Source organism: Crocodylus siamensis, chromosome 1 (genome assembly GCF_052110815.1).
Source record: "Crocodylus siamensis isolate JL-2025a chromosome 1, ASM5211081v1, whole genome shotgun sequence".
Classification (NCBI taxonomy): domain Eukaryota; kingdom Metazoa; phylum Chordata; order Crocodylia; family Crocodylidae; genus Crocodylus; species Crocodylus siamensis.
Window position 1 is genome coordinate 395,894,092 of NC_143395.1, and position 26,407 is coordinate 395,920,498.

Genomic DNA, 26,407 nt, shown 5'->3' on the forward strand with positions numbered 1-26,407 from the left:
CAATTTCCCTGATATTAGACACCAAAAATGTAAATGTTCAGCAAAAGAACAGAAATTATATTTTTTAGGAAAAAGGTATATTACGACTGCCTGAAAGTTTATGGAGATGAAATGGCATTTTTTATTGATTCAGATAGGTTGAAGGCCATATAATTTGTGCTAATATAAAATAGTTCAGGGCTCCGTACCATGTCATGCTTTATATTGTGTGTCTAGCACTGATGATAAGTTTGATGGGTTCATTAGGTTTTTCCATACTGGTCACTGGTGTTATGGCTATATTTTTTAATTAATATCTTGGTATTATTTTACATTTACTGATATTTTCCTGGGGGTCACACTGATGAAAAAGGTCAATGCCTTTAATGATCCCTTTAACATTGCCTGATCAAATTAAAAAAAAGATAATAAAACCTTGAGAGGCTTTGTGCTATGTCCTGAGGATGCTGTTTTCCACTTGCCACAACTATGGTTTACAGTAACACATTCCTCTATAGAAATTTAGAAGACTAACTTCCAATCCAGATCAGGGTACTGTACTTGATTTCAGAGATAGGACCCTGAATTCTGTTATTGGTAGATGATGCTATGATATTCCCTCTTTCTAATACTAGTTTATATTTATTTGTTATGATAAGGTGGTCAGTCACCTCCCAGGATTTCAATGACACCTGATAAAAACCAAACCCAAGCCTGCCTGGACTAATACAAGACAGATCCTTTAAAACCAGGCCACAGGTAGGCTCTATGCAGCCTATCCTAATTATGGTTAAGTCTATGCCTATATCTTATAATTTATCTGGAATCTTTAACAATGATTAATGTATTCCTCTTCATTTTTAAGTTTTGGATCTGTCCACTGAATAAAAGCATTAGTTCTGAAGGCTAGTCTGATGAGGGGAATGGACCAACCAAATGTAATTCTGCCGTTTCTTTCCTCTCACTCCAAAGGATAACAGTCTGCTGACACATGTGCTGCAAAAGAAGCTACCTTTACCCTATGAAGATATTAATTAGAAGGCAAATTGGTTTCTTACTTGGGTGCATAGTTATAAAATGGAGAGGCTGACTGATAGAATTCAGGTTCTGTTAGATTAAAAGTTCTGAGTGGCATTTACCATGTCCATGAATATAAATGATACATTTGTAATAAGAGACATAACAGCTGGAGTTCTCCAAATAATATGCAGGGGCTTGCCTATCATATTGATTACACATATACCTTCCCGGGGGGGTTAGTGTAGTGTTAATCAAAGAAAGGTTTAATAAACTCCTTCATATACAGATTTGGATTTCATTTTTAAAAAATGCAGTGAAGACAACTGTAATTGATGGATTTGCTGGCAAAGGTAAGAAGTTGGCCTGTATATTTTAAAGCTAATATGCCAATTTATTAATTTTCAGGTTCACCTAAATCCCATGAAGCTCAGCTTTAGCTACAAAATCATCCACAGAACAGTACCTCATGAATGTAAGATTTTAATTTGAAACCTGGCAGCTATATCTAAAAATGTGTAATTGCATATTTTTTTCTCATAAATGAGAAGAAAGGGGTGATTTATTTATTCATTTAAGCTGAGAGTGAAAAACCAGGAGAGTTGGAACCAACAAGAAACATTTTTCGGTGTTTGTTTTGGCCAACATTATCTCAGTCTTATCAAAGCATACATTTTCCTGTCTTCCTTAACTGCTCTTATTGTGCCCTTAAACAGATCAAGCAGTAAAACTCTGAGAGTTCAGATGTCACTCTACAATATGCCAGCTTTCATTTCTCTCCTCAAAATAACTGTCCATTTAGGTTCTGTACTTGATTGAGTGAGTTAATAAAAAGTTATGTTGAGTACAGAAAACATCGCTGTAAAAGTAATTTTCATTGTATGCTGCAGGCTCACCTACACGTGTACTTTATTAGTTGACTAACTAGCTCTGCAGTAAAGCCTCACCATCTACACGTGTGCCAATATTAGGCTGCAGTAAACTAATTAACTGCACATTAAGATAGTACTGCTGGGGAAACTACTATTTTATGGCAGAGTCATTAAGTACAATCAAATGAACACATAGATGGTGACCGCCAGGCACAAATTGCACCTGGTCAGCCCAGCTACCCAGGGGCCAGACCCCTGCCAGCCCTGACGCTGCCTGATACCGCCACCCAGAACCCAGGCCAGATGTTCCTTGTTCTTTCTTAGCCCAGAACTGCTCCACCCTGGCTCAAAGTGCTGTGGTCCTCGGTACACATGTAGACACTGCACCTGGGAGCAGTGTACTCCAGCTCAAAAAGCTTTAGAGTTCATTGCGTTGCATGAATTTCACATGTAGATGTACCTTACGTTTCTTACAGCAGCACTTAGCAAGTTGCCTCAGGGATTGAAGCCAGGCAGACTTGGGCTGGCTGCTCCCTTGTTTTCACATGCCTCAGTGCAGGGACTCGGCTGCAGAGCTATTGCACTAAGGCACGTGGAGTCCCCCTGCTGAGGCACCCTAAACCCCAGCCAGCTGCTCCCTAGCTGGCTGGGGTTCAATGTGCCTCATGACGGGGGAGCAGGTGGCCCTGGGCTGGCTGCTCCCCTGTCTCCTCATGCCTTACATGGGAGCTGCACTGCAGAGCCCCTGCACTGAGGCACATGGAGCCCCTGTGTGGGAAATCCCAGTAGCAATTTTGCTCTGGTGCTGCACATCAGCAGCACCGTGAACTGATTAACGTACAACTTGTATGGTTTTTTTTGTGGTGCAAAGAGGTTTGCAGCGCCATGGACCACACATGCCTGCATGTCTGGATCCAACCTAAAGGGTTTGAGTGAGGTTTCTATGCATGACTAACAGAGTAACAATGCTGGGTGTAGTACAAAGCCTCTCTGGTTACTTCAAAGCAGAAATGGTGATTTTTTACATAACCCTAGTGGATGGAATACTTATTGGGAGCATCTACACATGAACTTAATTTGACTGAATAAACTCTGGTGCAGTTTGTACCACAGTTTATTGCTCCTAGGCACTGTGTTTACATGTGTGCTTGGGACCGCAGCGCGTTGAGCTGGGGTGGAGTAGCCTTGGCTGGCAAGGGTCTGGAGGGTCAGACTGCCAGCCCTGGGCTTCTCTGATCTGGCTCAATGTGCTGCAAAGGGGCTGCCTGGGGCACAAGGGTGCCACAGTGCAGGGCTAGCCAAAAGGCAGTACCCACACTGAGGCACCCTCATGATTCAGCCAGCCCCATCTGTATCTAAATGTGTATTGCAGCTCAGTAAATAATGCCGCCATAAGATAGTAGGGTAGTACTTGTGATAACTTATGTGTAGATGCTGACACTATACTGCACAGGTAATTAGGCAACACCACAGTAAATATCTTGTGTAGATGCACCCACTTCCTCCCTAATGTTCCTCTTCCTAGCCTCCCATATTCCTTTCTCCATTGCTCTATCCTTGCTTACTTCATTTTCTCCTTTTTATGTATTAAAACCAAGCATGAACCTCTTCTTTTCATTTTTTTTATTTAAAACTCTTCTTAACAATCTTGCCAGCTTTGATCCCAGGATGCCAGTACCCTAGGTACTGAAGTCCAGTCCCTGAAAAGAGGTGTTTTCTGTGATTGCCTCCCAGGGGCTGAAAACCTCAAAGACTTCCTCATATTACCAGTTTTTAAGTCATTTGTATTATTTTGTCCCTTTTTCGCCCTCCTTATCTAGAGCTATGGGCCAGAAGAATTCCAGTGAAAAATCATCAAAGCCTCCACTACTTTAATTCTCTTTCCCAGACTAGTGTAGTTATCCTTGATCTAGTCCAGCATGAAGAGATCTCTGTGGCCAAAGAGCACAGGGCTAGGAGCAATAGCCTCAAGCTGTGCTAGAGACAAATTAGTTTGGGGATTAGGAGGAACTTTCTGACTGTGAGGTTGGTCAAGCTACAAGAACAGGCTATCCAGAAAAATTGTGGAATCTCCGTCACTGGAAGCTTTCAGGAGCAGGTTGAACAGATATGTTGCTGGGATGCTTTAGTCAAGGATGATTGTGCCTTAAGCTGACCTAGATGGCCTTGTGAAGTCTCCTCCACCCTATCTTCCTATGATCCAATGATTCCGGCTATTTGTTCAATGAAAGATAACAAAAGGCAATGACTGATTTTCCCTGCTCTCTCAAGTTCTTATTCTTCCCTTCATGGCCACATCTTGTATTCTTACTCATGATGGACAACAACACTTTCTGTTCTTTGGATCTGCTCTGGTGACAAGTAGGTGGATTCTTCTTATTGAAGAGTTCTGAATCACATATACCTCTTCCTGGTACTGGAGCGAATCTTGGATATTCTTTATTGTCCCTTTTATCTGTAGAACATTCTGTCTTCTGCTTCTTCTTACAAGATCCTGTATGTCACCCTTGCTCCTCTTTGGGCTTCAGTGTCAGGCTATCTCCATTACCACTTCCTTTCTTGGGATACTAACTGCCCTTCTCTCTTTCCCTGCTCCTCCTTATCTATTTACTATATTGTCACAACTAACCACTTTTCCTCTCAAAAGCAAATCTAAGAAAAGTATTTCACCTGATGGAATTCATCTTAGCAGAGAGCCATCTAAGGTACAAACAGACACAGAGATAGAATAACTGAATATCTGAACTGTGACATAGAAACTGTGACCCTATAGAAAATGGGGTCCCTAAAAGTTAGTTCCTTCTCATCTCCAGCTGCACACCCGCTCCTAAAATCTGTTTTTGCTCACTAACTAATCTTTTCCTCTGCCTTGCCCTTATGGTCACAGTCTTCCATTGTTCACTCTCCTAGTCTATCCTTTAATTCCACTTGTTCATCAATGGTGCATTTTTCTCTCTTTATCAAATTCCTGCGTCCCATTCTGAATTCTTATATTACCTTCAAATGGATCTCTAGTGCTCAGATCTTTTCTTGCATGAGCTCTACAAAGTCATAGTTCATGTAGAAATATTTTTCACTAATACCTTTCCTCTCTTCTTTTGGACTGCTCAACAGTCATCATTATCAAGCCTTAAAGGAAAAAAAAAGCCCTTCCCAATTTTTTCTCTAAAAACTCCCATGCCAAAACCTTCATTTTCCACGGTTACTGGAATCCCCTGGTTGCTGAGTACTTTTGGCTTTATTCCTATGTCTGCCCTCTCCTTCATTTAGACTCAACAATTATATATACACCCGTAGTGATAAAATGCAGGGAGCTTTTTTATGCACTCAGGTCCAGGGCATCCATCCAATCACAACACACAGCCCTCAAACAGATTGCATATGTCTATGTTATACATGGCAAACAAACAAACCAAGAAGTAACAGACAAATACATTTACTTACTTTCATGACACAAAGATTCACTCTTTTCTTATCAAGAAAAAGTCCCATGTATGTTGCCTTGCTCCCCGACCCCCTCCGTACCTTCTTCCCCTCCCACCCCCTTTGCTGATCTTTCTAGTTGCTTTGCTGAATCATTTGGGCCTATTTGTAAATCCTACTGGATGTTTATCTCCATCTCTAGACATGTAATATTTTTTAATCTACCCCTCGAGAACCCAAGTCCCATCAGCTTTCACTGAGACACAGGCTTTTAAATTCTTAAGTCACTTTTGAACATTTTACCCAGGCCTTTATGCTAGACCTTTGACAAGAGTGCACTGAATCCATGATGAATAGTCAGTAAGCCCATTGCAGATGCATTGGTTAGGGTAACGGTTTGCAGGATCAGCCTCAGGGTTATAGACTAGTGTACTGTTCATCTCTGTTCAATATTCTTTCAAATGGAAATCCATGAGAAACGTGCTTTTAGCTCCTTACTCTTTTAAAGCCAATTCCCCCCTTTTTTTTCCACAGAAAGCTAAAATCATATCTTTTGTCCTTGGTACTAGGTTTTAGCTGTAATAAATTATTTCATTGTCCCTTTAAATTTTCACTTACAGCATCTTAGGTTACTTATATAAAAAGATGCTTATGAATTATTTTTTTTTACTGTATTGTCACAGCTAACCACATTTCTTCCCAAATGCAAATCTAAGGAAAGTATTTCACCTGATGGAATTTATCTTAACAGAGAGCAATCTAAGGTACAGGCAGACACAGAGACTGAATTAGTAAAGTTGTAATAGGAAGGTACTTCCGAATGACTGAACTGTGACATAGCAAACGGGGTGCCTAAAAGTTATTCCTCTATTTTGCATAAAATACAACAAAAGAAAGCTTAAATTACTAAGCCTAAATTGATCACCTGCAGCTTATATTTTAAAGAAAAATTTAGAAAAATAGATTTTTATATTCTTGTAGATTCTATTTTAAGTTTTCTCTAAAAATCAACATATATAAGATTATTTATTAAAATTCAATTTCATTATTTGCCATTCAAAATGGAGAAACAGCACATATTATATATTTATTCAGATTGTGCAAAGGGAAAAATCTCTCTTCTTTTACAAAACTTTTTTTTTTCCGGACTTATTATCAGTGGGTACTGTAGTTAAAATAATAAAAGAACCAACATAAATTGCATTATTTCACTGCTTTTTAATGAACAATAAAGGCAACTGTAGATAACAAAATGTCCAGGTCATATAGATTAGAAAGTCAGATGTCACTTCAATTTTCTTTGCATTTTGAGATATACTCATTTTTTATAGTGATGTGAAATGTTAAACCAAACAATAAACTGCACACAGGTTACTGGAACTTTTAAAAAAGCAACTTCTCTAACCTTTAGGATGAAAATATCACAATAATACCTATAATTGAGAGGGACAGGTAGTAATCAGTAATTTAACAGAAATGTTATTCTTTGAACAATAATATAAAATGGAGTAAATTTTTTTCCATTTAACATGAAATTTGGTCATCTTTATTAATACCTTACTCTTTAGATAGTTCCACTGAGGAAAGTGAAACTACCTACAGAGTAAAGTACCACACAGTATGTGTAGGGTTGCAGAATTTCCCCTGTAATATTACAATTGATCAGACTATTTATTGCAAATAATATTTGATTTTTTCCGTTTGCAAATTTTAAACAAACTGATATCTAAAAATATTGTGGATATCCAGTTCTAAAAGTGCAAATCAGTGTTGTTCCACAGAAACCAGCTGGGTTATGTCAGTTTATATAGGTATGCTCATAGTCATTATCCATAAATATCTGTTGAATAATTTCCTGGAACAATTTTCAGCCTTTGATATGTTCATTAATCATGTGTATGATTGCTGGTATGTGTTCAAAAACTGGATATAGTTCTGAACCCTGTTATCACAATAAACCTTTACTATATATGAATATGTAAAATGAGACATAGCAAAAAAAAAAAAAATACTTTTGGTCTCAAATTTCCAAGAAATAATCATAAATGTAGTGAATCTGTGTAACATGAACATTTTCATGAAACCTGGAGGCCATCTGAATAACATACTTATAATGAATAACATAGCTGCCATGAACTACAGACGAGCCAGTCTTTATTTCTTTAATCTGATATTTTCATAATTTGTGAATTCCACTTATTATGATCTGAATATTAGGCCTGAGCCAGGTATGTTAATACTCTCAGCTTTCCCACTGGATGATTTTGGGCAAGTTACTTAATTTCCCTGTGTACAAAATTGGGATAATAATGCATATGTCCTTTGTAAAGGGCTTTGAAATGTATTGGCAAAATGTACAATGATAATGGAGGTATCATTTTTGGATAATTTATAACATTCTGTCTTTCAAACTAACCTCCTTCGGCTGAGCAGATAACCACAATAGGACTGAAGGGTCCATCTCCTTTGTTGTTATATACACCAACTTTCACCTCAAAGGGGGTAAGAGGAGGTACGCTTTCATCCCTATAGATGAACTTTGAAGCATCTGAAGATGTCACCATTTTTTCCTTCCAACCTCGCGTTCCATTGGGTCTGAATGCCACAATGTATCCAAATCCTTCCCCATTCTGGAACTCTTCTGATACTGGCTAAAAGGGAAAAATTCACTTAATTAAAAGATACACAAACCTTCATTATATTAGAAGGCAATTACTTAACAGATAAATATAAACTGGTTGCTTAACTTGGAAGATCTTATACTATGGCAAGATAGAACTGTGTTCAGTATACTTGGGAATATTCTGGGCTAGTCCACTGGTGCTTAAGCAAGCTAGATATCCCACAACACAGGGTATCAATAGCAAGTAGCTCAGCCCAGCACATCTCTTTCCCTGCCCTGTGCCTTGCTGCTGATCCCTTCTGTGGCCAAGTCCCCTCCCCTTGTCTACTGTTCTTTCCCCTCCACCTCCACCACCACCACCACCACCACCAGAGAGGAGTAAAGGCCCATGGTGCAACTGGATGGCAAGCCCACAGGCCTGCACTCTGAAAAGGCTGAGGTCCACTGGGTTAGTTTCTCAAAGTAAGAATTGTCTTGGTTAGGGTAGTCTTTTTCTGTTGTTTACAGGGCAGACTGACTTAATTGAAGCTATGATGATTTATACCAGCTTAGACTGTCCCCAACATGCTTACTTTTCATAGTGACTTAGTAGTTTATGCAGAATTGGATGAGATTACTTGCAGAGTAAGCACTATTCAAAGTGCTGTGTTCCAGCCTGTAGCAACTTTTTCAGCTCTTTGAATTTTAATGATATATTTTGTATTATCTTGTAAAATGACTTATCTTTTATTGTGCAATATCCTTACTGGAGAGACAAAGAATGGTAGAAATCTTTCTAACGAATAAAATATCTGAAATGTGCCCACTTTGCTATGTATAATTAGAATATAAAATACGGCAAAACTTTTGTTATTTTATTTGGCTAATGATAAAAGAAGACTGTGAGGCACAGCACCAAGTCTTGCAAGGATGCAACAAAAAGAAGAATTTCATTAAGTGTTGATAGAAGCAACAAGTCAATTAAAAACAGGGGGGGAGGAAGGAAGTCTTGTGCCTAATTTGGAGACTCCATTTCCTCAGATTGGTAAAAATGGTCTTTCTTTTGGTTTGCACTCTTTAGTATGGCTTCTGGTTGGGGCAGATCAACACAGATTGTGTTATGGGAGATAAGAAGATAACCTAATGTACCAATCCTCTGCTGGTGCAGACCAGTGCAACTTCAGTTCACTCAAGTACATGAAGGTATGTTGATTTACGTCGGCTATGTCTGTGGCTCTCCCTAGGCTTTCCCACCAGACCTAGAGGTCATGTGTCCATATTTTGTTCTTTACCAGATGAATAGTACTGAAGCTGGTTGGGACTTTTGTAACATTTTTTTCTGTAACCAATGTTGATTCATTGATAGAGACTTCTTATAGTTTCATAGTTTCTAGGGTCAGAAGGGACCTGAGCAGATCATCTAGTCCGACCCTCTGCCATGGCAGGAAAGAGTACTGGGGTCAAACGACCCCAGCAAGGTGTTCATCTAACCTCCTCTTAAAAACCCCCAGGGTAGGAGCCTGCACCACATCCCTTGGAAGTTGGTTCCAGGCCAACTTCTTGTGAAATATAGATCACTTTTGACAAGAACTTTTTTTCAGAAGGCTCTCTGCTCCAGGATTAAATTTATAGTCAGAACATGAGAGAAAAAACAACTACTTGCTTCAGGCCAACTTAGGTCTCCCACATTATAGGTGAGGGGCAAAACCACCAGGCTATTCCAAGAACACTGTTTTCTTCCTCTCTCTTACTGGAGTTTTTCTACTTCATAAAGAATAATTAATATTATTATTAATAAATGACGTAAGCATAGATTTTCTACAACCCCAACAAGTACCCTATTCACCATAATGTTCAGGGTCCCTCTGTTAGCTTTTTCATTGCAATTTCAAAAGCTTGGATTTGTCCCAAAGTGTAATAAAACTTTTCTCATGGATGAGAAAGCCATATCTTGCCTAGCACTAGTTACTATTGAATCATGTGCGGCTTTAACACCAGAGCCAAAGAAGCAAGATAAACTTTAAGAGATGGAGTGAAAAGCAAAGCAAAAGTGAATAAACTTTGGAGCTATTGATATGAGTGGTAGATTATCTAAGATATCCTCTACTTGCATCACCTGGAAATGTAAATCTTTGGAGACCTTTACACACTTTTAAGTAATGCTATTTTGTGTTCATATCTTGATGAGATTTCCTGTAGGGGACCCTCAGTACAGTATTTCCTTATTCTGTCCTCATAGAAGTCAACATGAAACAGGACCTTTAATCAGAAAGAGTCCCTTACCTCCCAAGCTATTACTAATTCATGCCGCCTTCCACTTCTGCCACTTACATTAGCTGGAGATGTCTTTGGAACTATAAACAAGAAGGAAAAAAAATATTAGAACGTCCCAGGCGCTGAAGCAATTACCTACTCCAGGAGACAGTAGATTCAAATCAGTAGAAAAATAACAAAGGCAACACACTGTAGTAAAGAAAAGGGGCTTGAATTTTCTGATTGCATTTTAGAGATGACTCCAATCAAGCTAGTGGGTTCACACTGTGTTGAGAAAAAATAAAGAATTCTAGTGCAAACAATTTATTTTAAAAATGCCATTTTATTCAGGTTCTCCCAAATTTCCAATTACAATTGATTTGAGAGTTATACATAGTATCCTATGAATATCTGATATATATTTTAAAAAGGCAATAGCAAAATAAATCTCAAGATCTGTGATACATTTCATAATAAAATATATATAAAATCATATATAAAATGCCAAAAATGACCCCAAACTGTTACAGTTATCCATGGTATGAGCCTGGTTACTGTATTCTATAAAGATCTAGAAATTTTTGTTCTGTCATTGAATTCATACAATTTCTTTTCCTTTTTTCCCCACACCTAACGAAACTCCTTAAATGACTAATGTGGTTTGAATTTATGTACTATGTTTAGCTTATGCTTTCACTCCTTATTTGATGAAAAGGATTCTAGGATATAAACTTTCTCTTTTCTTCCTCACACCAATACATAAATCATTAGTAGAAATGTATTGTGAGGCATTAACTGTTAAGACCTTATTGCATGCTATTTAGCTTATTTATTGAGTAGCATTGTGCTTTCGAACTACAAAGGCAAAAACACATTTAAATAAACGCACACAATTTCCTCCATTTCCCATGTTGATCATTACAGGTTTAAGTTTAATAAAAGTATGGTTGTTTCTAGACGCTCAAAGCTCACACAAGACTTCACAACCAATTTGTAAGGTCTTTTGAAATCTTTAGTAGGTTTACAATGAAAATGAAAACAGTGGGCTAATTCTTCTCTCACCAATCACTGATGAAACTACTGACCTCACGAGACTTACTTCCATCAGTGATGTAAATGAGAGGAGAACCAGGATATTTGTATATCTACAAGTCAGTACATACATACCGTATTTACTCAGATATAAGATGAGGTTTTGTTCCTCAATCAGAATGGTGGAAAAGCTCCTCATTTTATATTCACACATGAAGCAGAGCGGGGAGCTGCTTCAACTCTGACTCTGGCATGAAGCCCAGGTCAGGACCAGAGTTAGACCCACAGCAGCCTCCTGCCCTGCCCCTGCTTCACCTCTGCAGCCTCTCATCCCCTCCCCCTCTCTTCCCTCCCCATTCCTGTCAGGCACAGCTGGGCTCTAGCCTAGGCTGGGGTCTCTCCCAGGCACAGAGAGCATGGAAACTCCTTTCCCTGCCCAGCTAATCAGCAACACTGACACTGCAACATTGCCTGCTTGGCCAATCAACAGCACCCACACTGCTGCATGGCCAGGCAAGGGCTGAGCTTCCATGTGCTGTACATTAGGATGAAGCTGCCTGAGCAGTTTGTGACTGTAGGGGGGAGAGGGAGTAAGAGGCAGAGATTGGGGAGAGTTTGTAGGGAAGAGGTAGGGAGTGAGGGAAGGGCAGAGGCTGTAGGGAGCTGGGAGTGAAGGATGAAGGTTGGTGGCAGGAAAGCTGCAGGGAGTAGAAGTGGGTGGGGGAGGTAAGGGGGCCACCTGACCCCCCTACTCCAGCCCTGCTTTTCCTGCTGTAGCAGTGGGGAGAAGGATTCACGACAACCTTCTAATACTTAGATCCTACACCGGGAAAACGATAACACATTTATACATTTTCCATATATAGAATCTAATATTGTAGGGTCATCTCATATACAAGAAAATACAGTGTCATTTTTTAAGATCAAGTTGGCTCTCTGCAGACATTTCCAAGTTTGAAATATTTCTTGCCTTTTGTGATAAGTTCACCTGGGGTACAAGCTGCCTGTTGCTTACTTAGTGAAGGTTGATACAGGTATTATCTGCTAGTATCCCTTGACCTACATATGATCAGATGAACAAGTCATGGTTGCAGTTGCATTACTCAGGTGGAACAGAGGTGGAAGGTTTCATTAAGAACTATTTAAATAAATTTAAAACTGCTGACTATTTCTTTGTTTTCAATTTTCCTAGGTATTTTGTTCTTATGCTCTTCAACAACCATCAGAAAATTTTGCTAGTATCCTTATAAGCGTCCTAGTAGTCTCTCATTTTTTAGTACTTGGCAGTGAGATCATATAGTTTATAATATTTCTGATATGTTACCATCTAATCAATGTACGTACTGTCATATGAGAATGATAAGCAAAGAGGGCACATTCTTTTCCTTAACCCTCATTTTTCACCTGCACTATCTTAAAATATTCAGTACATACCCATGTCTGTCTCTGAAAATTCTATTTGAAAGAACCTGTGTAAAAATACAAAGCCTTTGGAGAGGAAATGTTTGCCCCAAGACAGTCAAATACCACAGTACGCAGTAATAGGATTCAAGCTCTGTGGTTATAAGACATAAATAAATTTTTTGATGGTTAGTTGGCAGCTACTTAGTATTTAATAACCACACCATCATTTCTAAATCAAGCTTGTTCTTAATTAGATTTAAGATCCAACTTCAAATCTTCTTAAGAATTGCCTCTCTGAGGATTGTTTGGTATACAAGTAGTTTACTTTGATGCCCCATTACTGATTCAGAGCCTTGCATTCCTTTGATATATTCAAGTTGATGGTCTTATTTGTTGTTTAACTAGCAATGCCTTCTTTCTAGGGAATTCTTGTTAATAGCCTTACAATCTGAAGCCCTACTTAAATGAATAAATGTTAAAAGAATAAACCTGTCAAAAGGATGAATTTCCTTTGCACCAAACTAAAATATACATCCATACAGCAAAACTCTTTCAAATTAATAACTATTAAAAGCATAAATGTGACAAAGGAATAAATTTCCTCTGCACTACACCAAACTACTATATACAGTCAGAGGGGAACATTCTGAAAATGAATAACTGTTAAATGAAGAAAACTATTAAGAGAAAACATTTTTCCAGACACCAAAGCTCTACATTAACAGTTCTCCTTAGTAACATTACCTTTATATCACAGTATATAGTTTTATAACTATTAATCACTCATAAATTGATTTTACTGCCACATAATTAGAGCCTTTTTGATCTTCAAAATATTGGTGGCAGCAATACAGACAGATACTTTCACACTAAATTTTAGTGTAAAACCCTAACCAGAAAGACACCATCTCCCTATATGTGACATGGGAATTTTCCAGGATTCTGGAGCAGCACACTTTTGTGTTTAAGGTTCATTAAAGGTCAGACACTTGGTGTCAGATCTTATAAATCATCAGGACCTCCATTTGTAGTGCAGTGACCTAACATGTTACTGTGCTATTGATTTAATATAGCAGAAGGCAGGTCAGGGTGATGCCTTAGAAAATACCTTATTCAGAGAGGTGATCACTTTTGTAGACAACTGTCTACTTCATCAGCTACTATGGTTTAACTAATACCATTCATTCTGCATAACCAGAATGAACACACACTGAAAATCTATTAAAGACAAGAATACCCAATTACCTGTCGGGGCACATTTCTCACAAGACAACCACTCTGTCTCTAATCTCTTAGTTCTAACCTCAAAGGGAATTTACAAAACACCTTTCACAGATAAGCCTAAGAACTTCACTTTATTAACCTACTGGACACAAAAAATCATGGACTAAATACAGACATTGGATTTAAGACACATTATAACCTGCCTAACATCTGATAGCCCAAATAATCTCTCTATTATTTACCACCTATAGTCTGGTCACCAGATCTACCTCCCCTTTTGCCCCCCTACCTTTTTCTCATCCACTGACTGCCTCAATTTGCATTTTCACTGACTGGCATTCTCTCATACTGGCCTCTGGCTTCTATTCTACTGCAGATGCTTTGTCTGCCTGATGAAGGGTGTTTGTAAGCTTCCAAAGAAGAATTTTTCCATCTATTTGAGCTGGTCTAATAAAAGCTATTGGATTTATCCAAAGAACCTTGTATGCCTATGGTTTAACTTAGGTCCTTGACATACCTTACATTTAAGATGTGATTAGGTGGTTAATCATGTCTTAAGCAATGGCCTGGCCACATGGTCATTCACTCAATGGTGTGATAAAACATGGAAAAAATGAAAAAGTTATTACACAAAATATACGTGATAACTTCGTCCAAATGGCTTCACTGTCAATATGGCCTGTGTAAAAGCAGGATTTGTCTGTGAGTGACTGACTATAGCAAATAATAATCCTGTTTAAAAACCTAGTATCTTATTTAAAAAAGAAATAATATTAAACATGATTTTAAAAGAGCTGCCTTTCACAGTAGCCTAAAAAAAGCCCAAACAAATATTATCTAATTCTCTTGAAAAGCCAACACAGGAAATCTATTCTTGAGCAGTTCCATGAAGCATCTGACAGTACTCAAAACATAAGTGAAGAAAGGGCTGCCTGAGGAAAAAAAAGGAAGTGCATAAAGCCTAATTAGTATAAGCAAGAAGCAGGTTGTCCAAAGATTCATGAATAACTTGTCAGTACAATCTAAGCGCACTTTAAAACAACATTACATTTATTTTTGAGAAAAACATACACAGTGTTGGCTTCAATGAAAGTACTGCGTAGAGACTGGCTGGATTCTGGTACTAGTAGCATCAAATGAAAATAGCAATTAGAGTAAACATAGCTTAACTGTTGTTCAGTAAAATTATTTAAGTACTGCTTTAGCCACAGAGCCATGAGTGACAAAGCCACTCAGGAACACAGACTTGTGGCTTTCAGAGACTGGTAATAATACAAAAGGTTTTCTTAAGTAAAAGAATATGAGTAGTGCTTAGGATTCACTTGAGTCTGCTCTTATGAAAACCAAAGGTAAAACTTCTATTGATTTCAATAGGATGTTGAAGTAGGCAGATGCTTTTGAAAATTCCATCTATTTAAAATGAATATTTAAAACTAAAGTAACCTTTGAGTGTATGCAAATGGCCTAGCATAATTAAAGTCAGTAGACTTTCACTGCTTTGGGGTAGAGAGTAGTTTTCCTGCACGTCTGTCGATTTTAAACACTTTGGCCGAGTGACATTTAAGATGCATTAAAGGCATGTGTCTACATGTGTGCACCCTTAACGCACCTTAAAAATGGCGAGTTAATGTTATTTTAGCCTAAATTTGATATCTGCATAAAGCAGGTATCAAATTTATGTGTGAATAATTAAATTGCATTAACAAACATGTAGACAGGCTAATGTGCATTAGCGCAGTGTGTGTCCATTAACTTGGGACTACATTAGTCCTACGTTGGTCCGCATATCTGTGTTAATGCACATTAGCATATGCACATCTGGACGTGCACCTAAATTGCCTTAATGTGCATTAGGCAAATGGACCTTAAGTTTAGGCACATGTAAAAGCATGTGTAGACATGCCCTATTTGTATTACAATAGGGCCAAAAGTTCATAATTAAGAGACACATTATACTATGCACTACATAAACACAGACATAAGGATAATTCTTGTCCTAAAGACAGTACTGCCTAAACAGACATGATAGATGGAAGTACAACTCTGATAGTGACTTGCTGAACATCAAAGAATCTTAGGAAAGTAGAGCTGGAAGGAACCTCATAAGGTCATCTAGTCCAGCCCCCTGCTCAAGGTAGGATCATCCTAGAGTAGACAATCTCAGCCAAATGTCAGTCTAACCTGCTTTTGAAAACTTCCAAGGATGGGGATTCCATGATTTTTCTGAGTAGCTTATTCCTATGAATGACCACCCTCACAGTCAGAAAGTTTCTCTTAACCCCCAACCTAATCTGTCTCAGCTGGAGCTTGAGGCCATTGCTCCTAGTTCTGTACCCTACAACCACAGAGAAAAGCCTATCTCTATCCTTTCTGTAATTGCCCTTCAAGTATTGAAGACTGTTATCAAATGCTAACATTTGATAGTCTTACAGCCTTTGCTCTTAAGTCTTGTTTCCTCATAAGTCTTGTATGAGGTTGTCAGACTAATTTTTCAAAGGTATAGCTAGCCACTGCCTTCAAGATTAGGTCTGAAGTAACAAAAAACCCCTTCAATCACAGGGTTAATTTCATGGTGATCCCAACTCTTTCCTGCCATGTCTTGATGTTAAAAGGATTTCTATCAGAAAGGCTGAATTTTAAACACCACTAGATAACCTATGTTAGACCTAAGTTAGTTTCTCTTGTGGTTCTGAACTCTTGTAACCCAACTCAGTGATGCTGAAAATTCTCCAGTTCTTATTATGAAAACTCACTGTGCTCATTCTTTTCATTAATTATATTTTATTGATTAAATTATTTTTCTTCTTTACTCTTTAGGTACCTCAGATCTCTCCCTGTCTAAAGTAATAGATGTGCATCTCCAAATACTAACAGGCAGCTTTGTCAGCCTCATGTAAGTACAATGTCCAGTCTTCATCAAAAAGAGTAAAAATAAAGAAGGATAACCAACAAAGTGAGAAGAAACCCTTCTGGGATGTGGTCGCTCAATCCACCCTTCTTTTAGAGATAAAGAAATCCAGCAAAGGGACGTTCTTCTGCCTTTTAACCCAACTATCTGCATCAGAGATTCAATCTCTAGAGCCTGTAATCATGTGTAGTCACTAGCTCAGCTTGTCCCTTGAACCATAAAAACTTAAAGGAAAAGTTTTTACTTGTTTCCAAAGGGCTCAGTCAACTCCTCCTGACTAGCCCTCACTCTCTGTGCAGTTGTCCCAGCTCCAGAACCACATTCCCAGCGAAGCTTCTTCAGCCAAAGTCTCTCGGCTTAGAATAATTCTCCTGAGCCCCTCAGCCAGCTGACTGCAGGCTCACCGCTGATGCAACCATCCCACCCATCTTCCCAGACTCCTATTTGTGTGGCGTCCCTCTCTTTATCCAGGTCCTTCTCTGTCTCTCTCTCTCTGCAGGGCCGCTGTAATTTTACGGAGCAGTAACTCTGGAAATGAGGCTCATGGAGAGCTCTCTTTTGCTTCGCCGGCTTCTGGCTGTTCCTAGGCAGCATCAGCACCATCTTCTCCTCCTTACATCTCGCTACATCATTCAAGTAATTTCTCTCAGAGCCAGGAACCAAGACCAAATTTCTTGTGGCCTAACTTGCTGTTTTACTTAAAAGCCTCTGCTTTCTCTACTTGAGGCCTTCATTATGAAGACTTTCCTTGAGTATATTTGTTATGTAAAGAACTCAGACATCTTCTCTAGGAAAACAAATTTGACATTACTTTATTTTTGAGTGAGGATGAATTCTAAACTTGCCCTTATAAAAGTGTTTGTTCAAGGTGCTTTACAGCTTTTATTTGTTCTTTAGATATTTTTATACCTTTTTAACAGTTGCATTTTTAAATATATTTTCTTATATTTTTATCTCAGCTCAGGAAGGAAAAAAAATTGTCGACAACCTTACAAAAAATTTCAATGTGAGGACCAAAGTAGCAACACATTCAGCAGTTTGTTGTTCTTGGTTGTTTTTCCTTAGGTATCCTCTGCACTACACATCTGGGAAGCCGACAAATGTTAAGTGAAAAACCTTGTATAGTGTGAAAGGCTAGCCCTCAAGTTTTTACCCTCCCAGGAAAACATTTCATATCTCATCTATTTAGAAATCAGATGTGAAAATGTGTCAGCTTATCTGAGGCAGATGATATACATTTGCAAGTGACTGGAAAACAATGGAGAAAAAACCCCAAATAATTTCGGTACTTGCTTTTGTCCATGTTTAGGACATGAGATATTTAGTATCAAATTGGGTTAATTGCTATTCATTTTCACTATTTCATGCATTGCTGTATCACACTGTCTGAGTACCTCGAGTACCACCTTATGGGGAAGTGGAATCTTAAATGCTTTAATACAAATATGAAGAAAATTTTGAATGACAGTGTCTTTGATGCACTTGCCTGGTACAGATAGTATTGGACTGTGCACCAACAGTATTCCACACTAGTTAGCCTACTGCTTTTTAAATATATCTATGTAGAAAATTATTAAAATATTCTATTTTTCCTTTGGTAGTTCCTTCAGGCTCGTCCTTAGCTTCAAAGGCCTTAGTTACACAGTTACACATCCCCAATTTTTTTTCAATAGAGCCTCATATCTGACCGTAAGTTCTAATGAATTGTAATAGATAAAAAAGCTGAAACTTTTGTCCAGCTCAGGGAAAAACAAATCAGTATAAAGCAGTCAGTTTTATACTGGGACAAAATTTTCGTTCAGCATAGAGCAATGAGGAGCTAATTCAGAATATAGATGATCTTAAAAAAAAAATCTGTATGCAGTCTGCTACTAACAAATATCACCAGCCTATTAGCTTACAGAATCAAGTTTGCATGCACAATTAGCAGGTTAAACTCTGATTCTACTCAATTTCGCTCATCCCCATGTTTCCCCATGAATAGATAATGTAACTGATGCTCTGCCCCCAGGCTCCGAATGCCCGGCTGCTTTAGTAGAATGTCTGGCATGTTTAAATTCATGTTATTGGCTCTTTTCACCTTGTGGACCTGTAAAATATGTATCAAGGCTAGAACTGACAGAAATATAGCAGCAGACTATGAGTTAGATGTGCCAGAAAATCACTGTCTTATCCATTCCAATGAAAGGAGCTATGAAAAACAATCATGTTAACTAAATATGAACTAAGTAACAAGATTAGTGTTTAATTAGAAAATTAAGGCAAGTGAAAACCTGTTTATTATTCCATCATTTCCCTGATACCATTCCAACTTCCAAAGGTATTTTTTTTAAAATGTACTAAAGGCTTGTTACTGTTGTTGGTAAGAAAGGATAAAATAAATAAGGGGAGACAGAAAAAGATGGTATTCTTAAGTCAAACTTGTTTTTGTCCCTAAATCACAGCTTCCGATTTCCATTTAAGCATGAAAGACATGGCAGCTGCTTCATACAATCATTTCAGTCTAGTGTCTATACAGGCATCATCAGGCCTGTGGCCAGGAGTGAGGCAGAGTAGCACTGTTCACTAGGATGCATGTTTTCCTAAGGTTCCCACATGTGCAGAAGCAACTGGCCTGTTACATTTGTGGGGCACATCTGACTTCACTCCATTTGGCAATGCATAAAGACATTGGCACCATGTCCGTGAAAAGAATGAAGTATTCTACCACATACTCACTTTTTGGAAGTATTTGGATCTAAGTGAAACCTGAGGCTGTTTAAGTGAAACCCAACCCATGTGTGTTAAGACTTTAGTAACTGCTTGTTGGAAAAACATATGGAAGATGAAAATGTACAAAATTACTAAGGGAATTAATCTCAAAGGGTGTTTTTTTGTGTTACAGGGGCTGTTTGTCCCAGTGAAATCAAGTATGGAAAAACAGGACAACCATCTTCACTGTGCAAAAAGAAAGCTCTTTGAGTGTAACAGCAGAAAGCAATAGGAGACAAACACATCGTGGAAGAGTGCCCACTACTGGAAGGCACTCACACACACATAACATTGAGTGCATAACTGGATGTATCTAGTTATTCTTAGAAGAACAAGTGTTAGGCTCCAATAAACAACTGAGATTGACTGGAGATCAGGAAAATTTCACTGCCTCATGAACTAGGAAATGAGAGAAAGTTACCACGGCCTCAGTAGAGAAAATCAAAGTATCTTCTTCTGTCTAGTTTGGCAGTTAAAGTCATATCCCCATAACCAGTGCCATAGCAAAGAAGTTTGGCACCTGGGGAAAGCCTGCAGCAGCCCCCCAATGCTATGCACAGATCCAGGGGGCACATGCCCCATGCCCCCTACGCTTGCCTGAGGGTGGCAGGAGCCTATCTCCATACCCCCTTCTATGAACTGCTGGGCCGCACCTGCCCCAGTCCCAGCCCCTCCCCTCCCTCACTGGGGAGGTGGGGCTTCGATCTTCCCCGCCATGCCCCTTCCCTCCCCCTGCTCCTTCCCCCCCTCAATACAGTCACCAGCTGGATGATGCTCTCCAAGCTGGCCACATGCATGCTCTGGCTGTGTGCATGCACGCAGCATTTATCCGTGACATTATCAGAGACATCAGACAAATTTCTCAAAATATTTATAACAAAATATTGACTCATAATTTGCCTGTTGGTGCCCCTTCATTTTGGCACCCAGGGTGGTTGCCCTGCTTGTGCCTCCTTTGCTACAGCACTGCCCGTAACGTAGGGTTTGAGACTTGTCTCTAATTATCAAGTACTCTAATGCCAAGAGATGACTAATTGGAAAAGAAACCTTAGATGTGTTCCTCGCAAAGCTGCATATCAATAGTTCTCGTAAATAATGTCCCCATATGGGTGGCTTTCCAGCAAGGGCGCATTGTGGAGCTTACAGTAGATTTCATTCATACAGAAATCTGCTTAAAACTCCTAGAGTACAGCACTACATGGGGAAGGACCCAAGAGTTTGCAGATCAGGCTATGAGGTTGTGAGAAGTAGATGAGTTAGTTTCTGCATGGTAATATTTACAGAGCAGTTGATGGATGATGTAAGCAGCAAGTCTTTAAGTGAACATTGTACTTTAACTTTTTGAACAGAAAGACTTTAAAAATCCTCAACTATATCTGAATTTTATAGTACTACCTTTCAGCTATATTGTTTTAACATTATTTTTGTTTAATGTCAGTAAATAAGATGGAAAGTCTTCAACAGATCATTTTCCTTCTTTTTTACATTTTTCATACTATGTTTATATTGAGTTTAGGAGACATGTATCTTCACTATCCTGTCTGCTAAACTAAGATGTTCTGTCAACAGAATCAGACATATGTGAATGGAAAAGAAAAGCCCCTCTTGTTCAAAGGTCCAGTGCATCAAGAAAAGAAAAAGACTAGTGGGAGCTGCAATCCTGATGCCTACATTCATTTAGTCAGATTAATACAGTGAGTTCTTTGGTTTGGTTGATGATAGCACATAACCCGGGCTCCACCTGGGCTGTGGTATGGGCACAACAGCAGAGCCTCCTGCACTTCTGAGCCAGTTGCCAGTGGGCTGTAGCTGCACAACTGGCCTTTCTGCGGAACTGCTGTCATGTTTTCTGGTGCCCCAACCTTACCATCTGGGAAGCTATCTCCCAGAAGATGTGCTCATTGCGGTGCCCCAGTTTGAACTGTCAAAGCATGTCCTCCTTGCCCCAAATGGCCAGGAGGTCAGCCACCTCATCTACCCTCCAACTGGATCCCTGCTGCTGGCCCAGGGCAGGCTCCTCTGCCTGGGTCCCACTACTTGCCTCACCAGCAGAGATCCTGGTGTTCCCTGTTTAAAAACTGAAAATTCTCTGATAAACCCCCACAAAATTCTCTCATTAAAATACCTAAAATCTGCATCCTTCTGTGATTAAAATGAAACACTACTATATAGAGAGAGATCATTCGGGCAATGTTTTATTGATATATTTACAATTTTAAAGCAATTTGGAAGGCTACTGGTGCTTCTTTCATCATAATAAAATGAATTCTAAATAGCTATACACTTTGGCATTTGCTTTTGGTTTTTTTATCATAGAAAAATCAGAGCTGCACCTGCCCCCTTCACTCACCAGGATGTGGGGCACTGACCAGCACTGGGATGCCAGTGCTTGCCTCTGCCCTTGCCTCTCACTCCCAACCCACAGTCTCCCCCCAGTGCCTTTTACTCTTGACCCACAGACCCTGCCTGCCCCACATTAGCTCCCTCCCAGCAGCAGCTCCATCACAGCACCAGGATATGAATCTAGCTGCAACTGTCCCACCCACTGCTTTGTGGCTCTGAGCAGTGCCAGCTCTTGCTGTTCTGCTCCCTGCGCCTGTACCCCAGGCCCCAGTGCTTCCCATACCATTCCTGGGCAGCCCTTGACTTGGACTCTGGGACTGGGGTGGGCAAGGCCCTTCTCTTCCAGGCTGTCCTTCCTCTGCACAGGCTGCTCTAGAGGGGCAGGGGGGCTCTAAGCGTGGCTCTGGCAGCTTCTCCTACCCAGAGTGCTCCCCAACCCCTGACTCCCAGCTCTTTCTCTCTTTCTCTCTCTCTCTTTCACCCCCCCACACACAACCCTGTTCAAATCTCCACCCCTCCCCCAAGTCCATTAAGTGTTCCCCTAGAGTACTAAAGGAATTGGCTGAGGTCATTGCAGGACCCATGGCACAGCTTTACGAACACTCATGGTGCTCTGGTGTGGTGCCAGAGGACTGGAAGAGGGCCAACATGGTTCCCATCTTCAAAAAGGGGAAGAAGGAGGACCCAGGAAACTATAGGCCAGTTAGTCTTACCTCAATCTTGGGCAAGCTTTTTGAGAAAATTATTCTGGCACATATCCACGAGGGGCCAGCAGGGGAGGTTATGCTTAGGGGCAATGCATCATAGGTTCATTAGTGGCAGGTCCTGTCAGACCAACCTGGTGGCCTTCTATGATCAGATCACCAAATCATTAGATGCAGGGGTAGCAGTGGACATAGTCTTCCTGGACTTGCGGAAGGACTTCTACACTGTCTCTCACCCCGTTCTCATTAAGAAACTGGGGGACTGTGGTGTCGACAGCCACACAGTCAATTGGGTCGCCAACTGGCTGGAGAGCTGCACCCAGAGAGTGGCGGTGGACAGGTCATTTTCAGCCTGGAGGGATGTGGGCAGTGGGGTTCCACAGGGCTTGGTCCTCGGGCCCGCACTATTCAACATCTTCATCAGTGACTTGGACGAGAGGGTAAAAAGCGCCCTGTTCAAATTTGCTGATGGCACTAAGGTGTGGGGGAATGTGGGCACGCTCGAAGGGAGGAATAGGCTATAATTGGACCTAGACAGATTACAAGGGTGGGCAGACAAGAATAGGATGGGATTCAACACTGACAAGTGCAAAGTGATGCACCTCGGGAGGAATAACCAGCAACATACCTACAGGCTGGGGAACTCCCCTCTTGTCAGTACAGAAGTGGAAAAGGATCTTGGAGTCATCATTGATGCCAAGATGAACATGAGTCGGCAGTGTGGGGATGCAGTCAGGACGGCCAACTGTACCTTGTCATGCATCCACAGATGCATCTCAAGCAGGTCCAATTAGGTGATCCTCCCCCTCTATGCGGCACTGGTCAGGCTGCAGATGGAGTACTGCATCCAGGTCTGGGCACCGCACTTCAAGAGGGATGTGGACAACATGAAGAGGGTCCAGAGGAGGGCCACTTGCATGATCAGGGGGCAGCAGGGAAGGCCCTACGAGGAGAGGTGACAGGACCTGAACCTGTTCAGCCTCCACAAGAGAAGGCTGAAGGGGATCTAGTGGCCTGTTACAAACAAGTCAGGGGGGATCAGCAGGCACTGGGGAAGTCCCTGTTCCCCCGAGCACTGCCAGGAGTGACCAGGAATAACAGCCACAAGCTGGTAGAGGGTAGATTTAGGCTAGATATCAGAAGGCGCTACTTCACGGTCAGGGTGGCTAGGATCTGGAACCAACTTCCAAGAGAAGTGGTGCTGGCTCCACCCTGGGGGTCTTTAAGAGGAGGTTAGATGAACACCTTGCTGGGGTCGTTTTACCCCAGTACTCTTTCCTGCCATGGCAGGGGGTCAGACTAGATGATCTACTCAGGTCCCTTTCGACCCTAGAAACTATGAAACTATAAGTGGTTCCCAGGACTAGGATACCCCCCAGACTGGGGCTATATGTCCCAGCACAGGTGTGAGCATGGGGCAGGGTTTCAGTGTGGCAGTTTCCCCTGAAGCTGTGGCTCCTGCCAGCAGGTCCTTTCCCATCCCATTTGACTGGCTGCACATGCAGAGCATGAGCTTTCTGGTGGTGGGGGGGTAAGGGAAAAGGGGTGTGGGGGTGGGGTTTGTGGGGGTTGAGGGGCTTATGTGTGGGTGTAAGGTTTGTTGGGGTGAGGTTTATGGGGGGTATAGGGCTTGTGCAGGGGTTTGGGGGTGTGGGGTTTTTGGGTGGATTATGGGGGGGTTATGTGTGTGGGGGGGAACTGCTCAGGAGGGGTGGGTCACCTGCCACCCCACATAGTACGCAGCTCCTGCTGCAGCAGCAGGAGCAGCAGAGGCCATCAGGTGCTCAGCACTCACTGCTGGCAAAGCCCCCCAGCTCTGGACAGCTGAGACCCAGTACCAGCTATGCCCCATGGTGCAGACCCAGCCTGGCCTGGCCAGGGGGTGTGCACCTTGCCTTCAGGAAGGACTGGGCTGGTCTTGCTCTGACCTGGGATCCCAACACCACACACAAGAGCCACATATCGGTCTGGGCCACGTTCTGCCACCAAGTGCCCCATATGCTCTTAGGCCTGGCAGACCCCATGGAGGCAGGACTTGGTCTAGCTTAATGCACAGCCCCTGCATGTGGTGCCAGGACCCCAGGTGACAGCAAGCATGGTTTGGTCCAGCCCAAAGGTGTACACCACTAGGTTGGGCCAGGCCGGGCCTGTGCCACGTGACACAGGCCACAATAGGTCTCAGGCAGCCAGGGCCACTATGCACCCGTGCCACGTGACACAGGCCACAATAGGTCTCAGGCAGCCAGGGCCACTATGCACCCGTGCCACGTGACACAGGCCACAATAGGTCTCAGGCAGCCAGGGCCACTGTGCACCCAGCAGTGGGTTCTGAGTGCTCGACGGCTGCTGCTGCAGCTGCTGGGGAAGGCAGGGGGCTGTGTACTATCAAGGGAGTGGGCAGAGAAGCCACCCCTCCTGAGCAGTCCCTCCCACCACCACAGAGCCCCCCACCCCACAGGCCCACTCCCACACAATCCCCTCCACCCCCCCATCCTCCCCATCCCCATGTCTCTACTTACCAGGGACAGTTCCTGGCTCCTGGTCACTGCTGCAGCTTGGTCCTGCTCCTATATGTCTCAGCACACTGCCTAGCCAGGTGTCAGAGCCTCTCCTTAGTGGACTCAGTCTCCTGGAGCATGCCCTGCACCACTTTTTTCAGTGTTTATTTTTTTAGCACCTGAATTTCCTAGTATCAAATGTGCAATGTGGGGAATGTTTTTTCATTCCCATTGTGCCTCTTACAGCCTCTGAAACTGCTTTGAGATACCACAACAGGCATGGGCACACTTGTCTGGAGGTACCCTTAAAGTCTATTTGCCAAGACTCATAAACTTCTTAAGCTATCATTTCTGAGAGTTTGTCTAGAAACATATGAGTTTAGCAATACATGATGCCAAACAACACAACCAAAGAAAAACCAAGTCTTATTGAGGTTGGGATCTGTATCCTGATTCCTTACTATGCCATTCCCTTTTTGTATATTTGTCTGCCAAGTCCACCACTGAAACCTTAGTAGTGCAACTGGTTCTACTAGCTTGGTTCCCTGAGATGAGATGGAGTCCAGTTACAAGACTGCAGCCTTTGAGCATGAGCTCTTCAAACTAATGATCAACAGTGCTTTTTTTGTGTGTTACCCCAGCTTTCTTGATTGCTCTATGAAGTTATGAACTTGTAATTTTGCAATTTAAATCAATAACATCTAGATTTTTTTCCAGAGAAATAGTTTATTATATTATCATTAGGGTGCTCAGTTTTAAAAAAACTCTTTTCTTTTAATAAATCTGTTGAAATTCTAAAGGAGGAGAAGGAGAAGAGGGAAAGAGAGAGAGATGGAGCATTAATTTATCAGCAACCTTTTAAATTTTATAAATAGACAAAAACTGAAGTAGCAACAACTACTTTCTGGTTCACCATGTTATCTTTGACAGATAAATAACAAATTCACCATTTACTTCAGCTTGTTCACAGGCTCTAAATGGCTTAATAGGCAACTCTATAGAATTTAACATGCCATGCTCCAAGGCACACACTTAAAACTAGAGCAATTCTGTAACTAAAACTCTTATAGAAACAAGAAGCACCAAATGAGGAAGGGAAGGTATTAATAACAATCATGTAGTATGTCTCTTTCCTGTTTTAATTTATGAATCACAAAGTTTTCATGAAATGGCAAATGAAAATCTAATGGCTCACGACACAGTTAATCAGCAGGGCTTGAAGATGATCATTCCTATATATATGCATAAGCTTTTACTATCTGAGCTGAAGAAGCTGCTCTAGGAACTAGCAACAGAAGTAGGTGGTATGCTGTATGTGCAGCTACTGTCAGATAGGTTCACATCTTAAACCTCACATTTGTGTCATTTATCCCTACGATTTTTCTGTTCCCTAGTAT

The 26,407-nt window shown here is 41.1% G+C and overlaps 1 protein-coding gene and 1 long non-coding RNA gene across 4 annotated transcripts in view; one reads left to right on the plus strand and one right to left on the minus strand.

Moving 5' to 3' along the window:
* CNTN5 (contactin 5) overlaps window positions 1-26,407 on the minus strand; it is a 1,171,322-nt gene that overhangs the window by 46,036 nt on the left and 1,098,879 nt on the right. For all 3 annotated transcript variants that reach the window (XM_090030265.1, XM_090030258.1, XM_090030254.1), the window contains 2 exons: window positions 10,177-10,247; window positions 7,708-7,942 (listed from right to left, as the gene is read on the minus strand). In XM_090030265.1, coding sequence (XP_089886391.1) covers window positions 7,708-7,942; window positions 10,177-10,247 — 306 coding nt within the window. The remainder of the gene's footprint in view (window positions 1-7,707; window positions 7,943-10,176; window positions 10,248-26,407) is intronic.
* Window positions 1,431-17,348, plus strand: LOC149875267 (uncharacterized). Its single transcript, XR_016439507.1, has 4 exons — window positions 1,431-1,471; window positions 8,975-9,096; window positions 16,624-16,699; window positions 17,214-17,348. It is a non-coding gene; the product is annotated as an uncharacterized LOC149875267 (long non-coding RNA).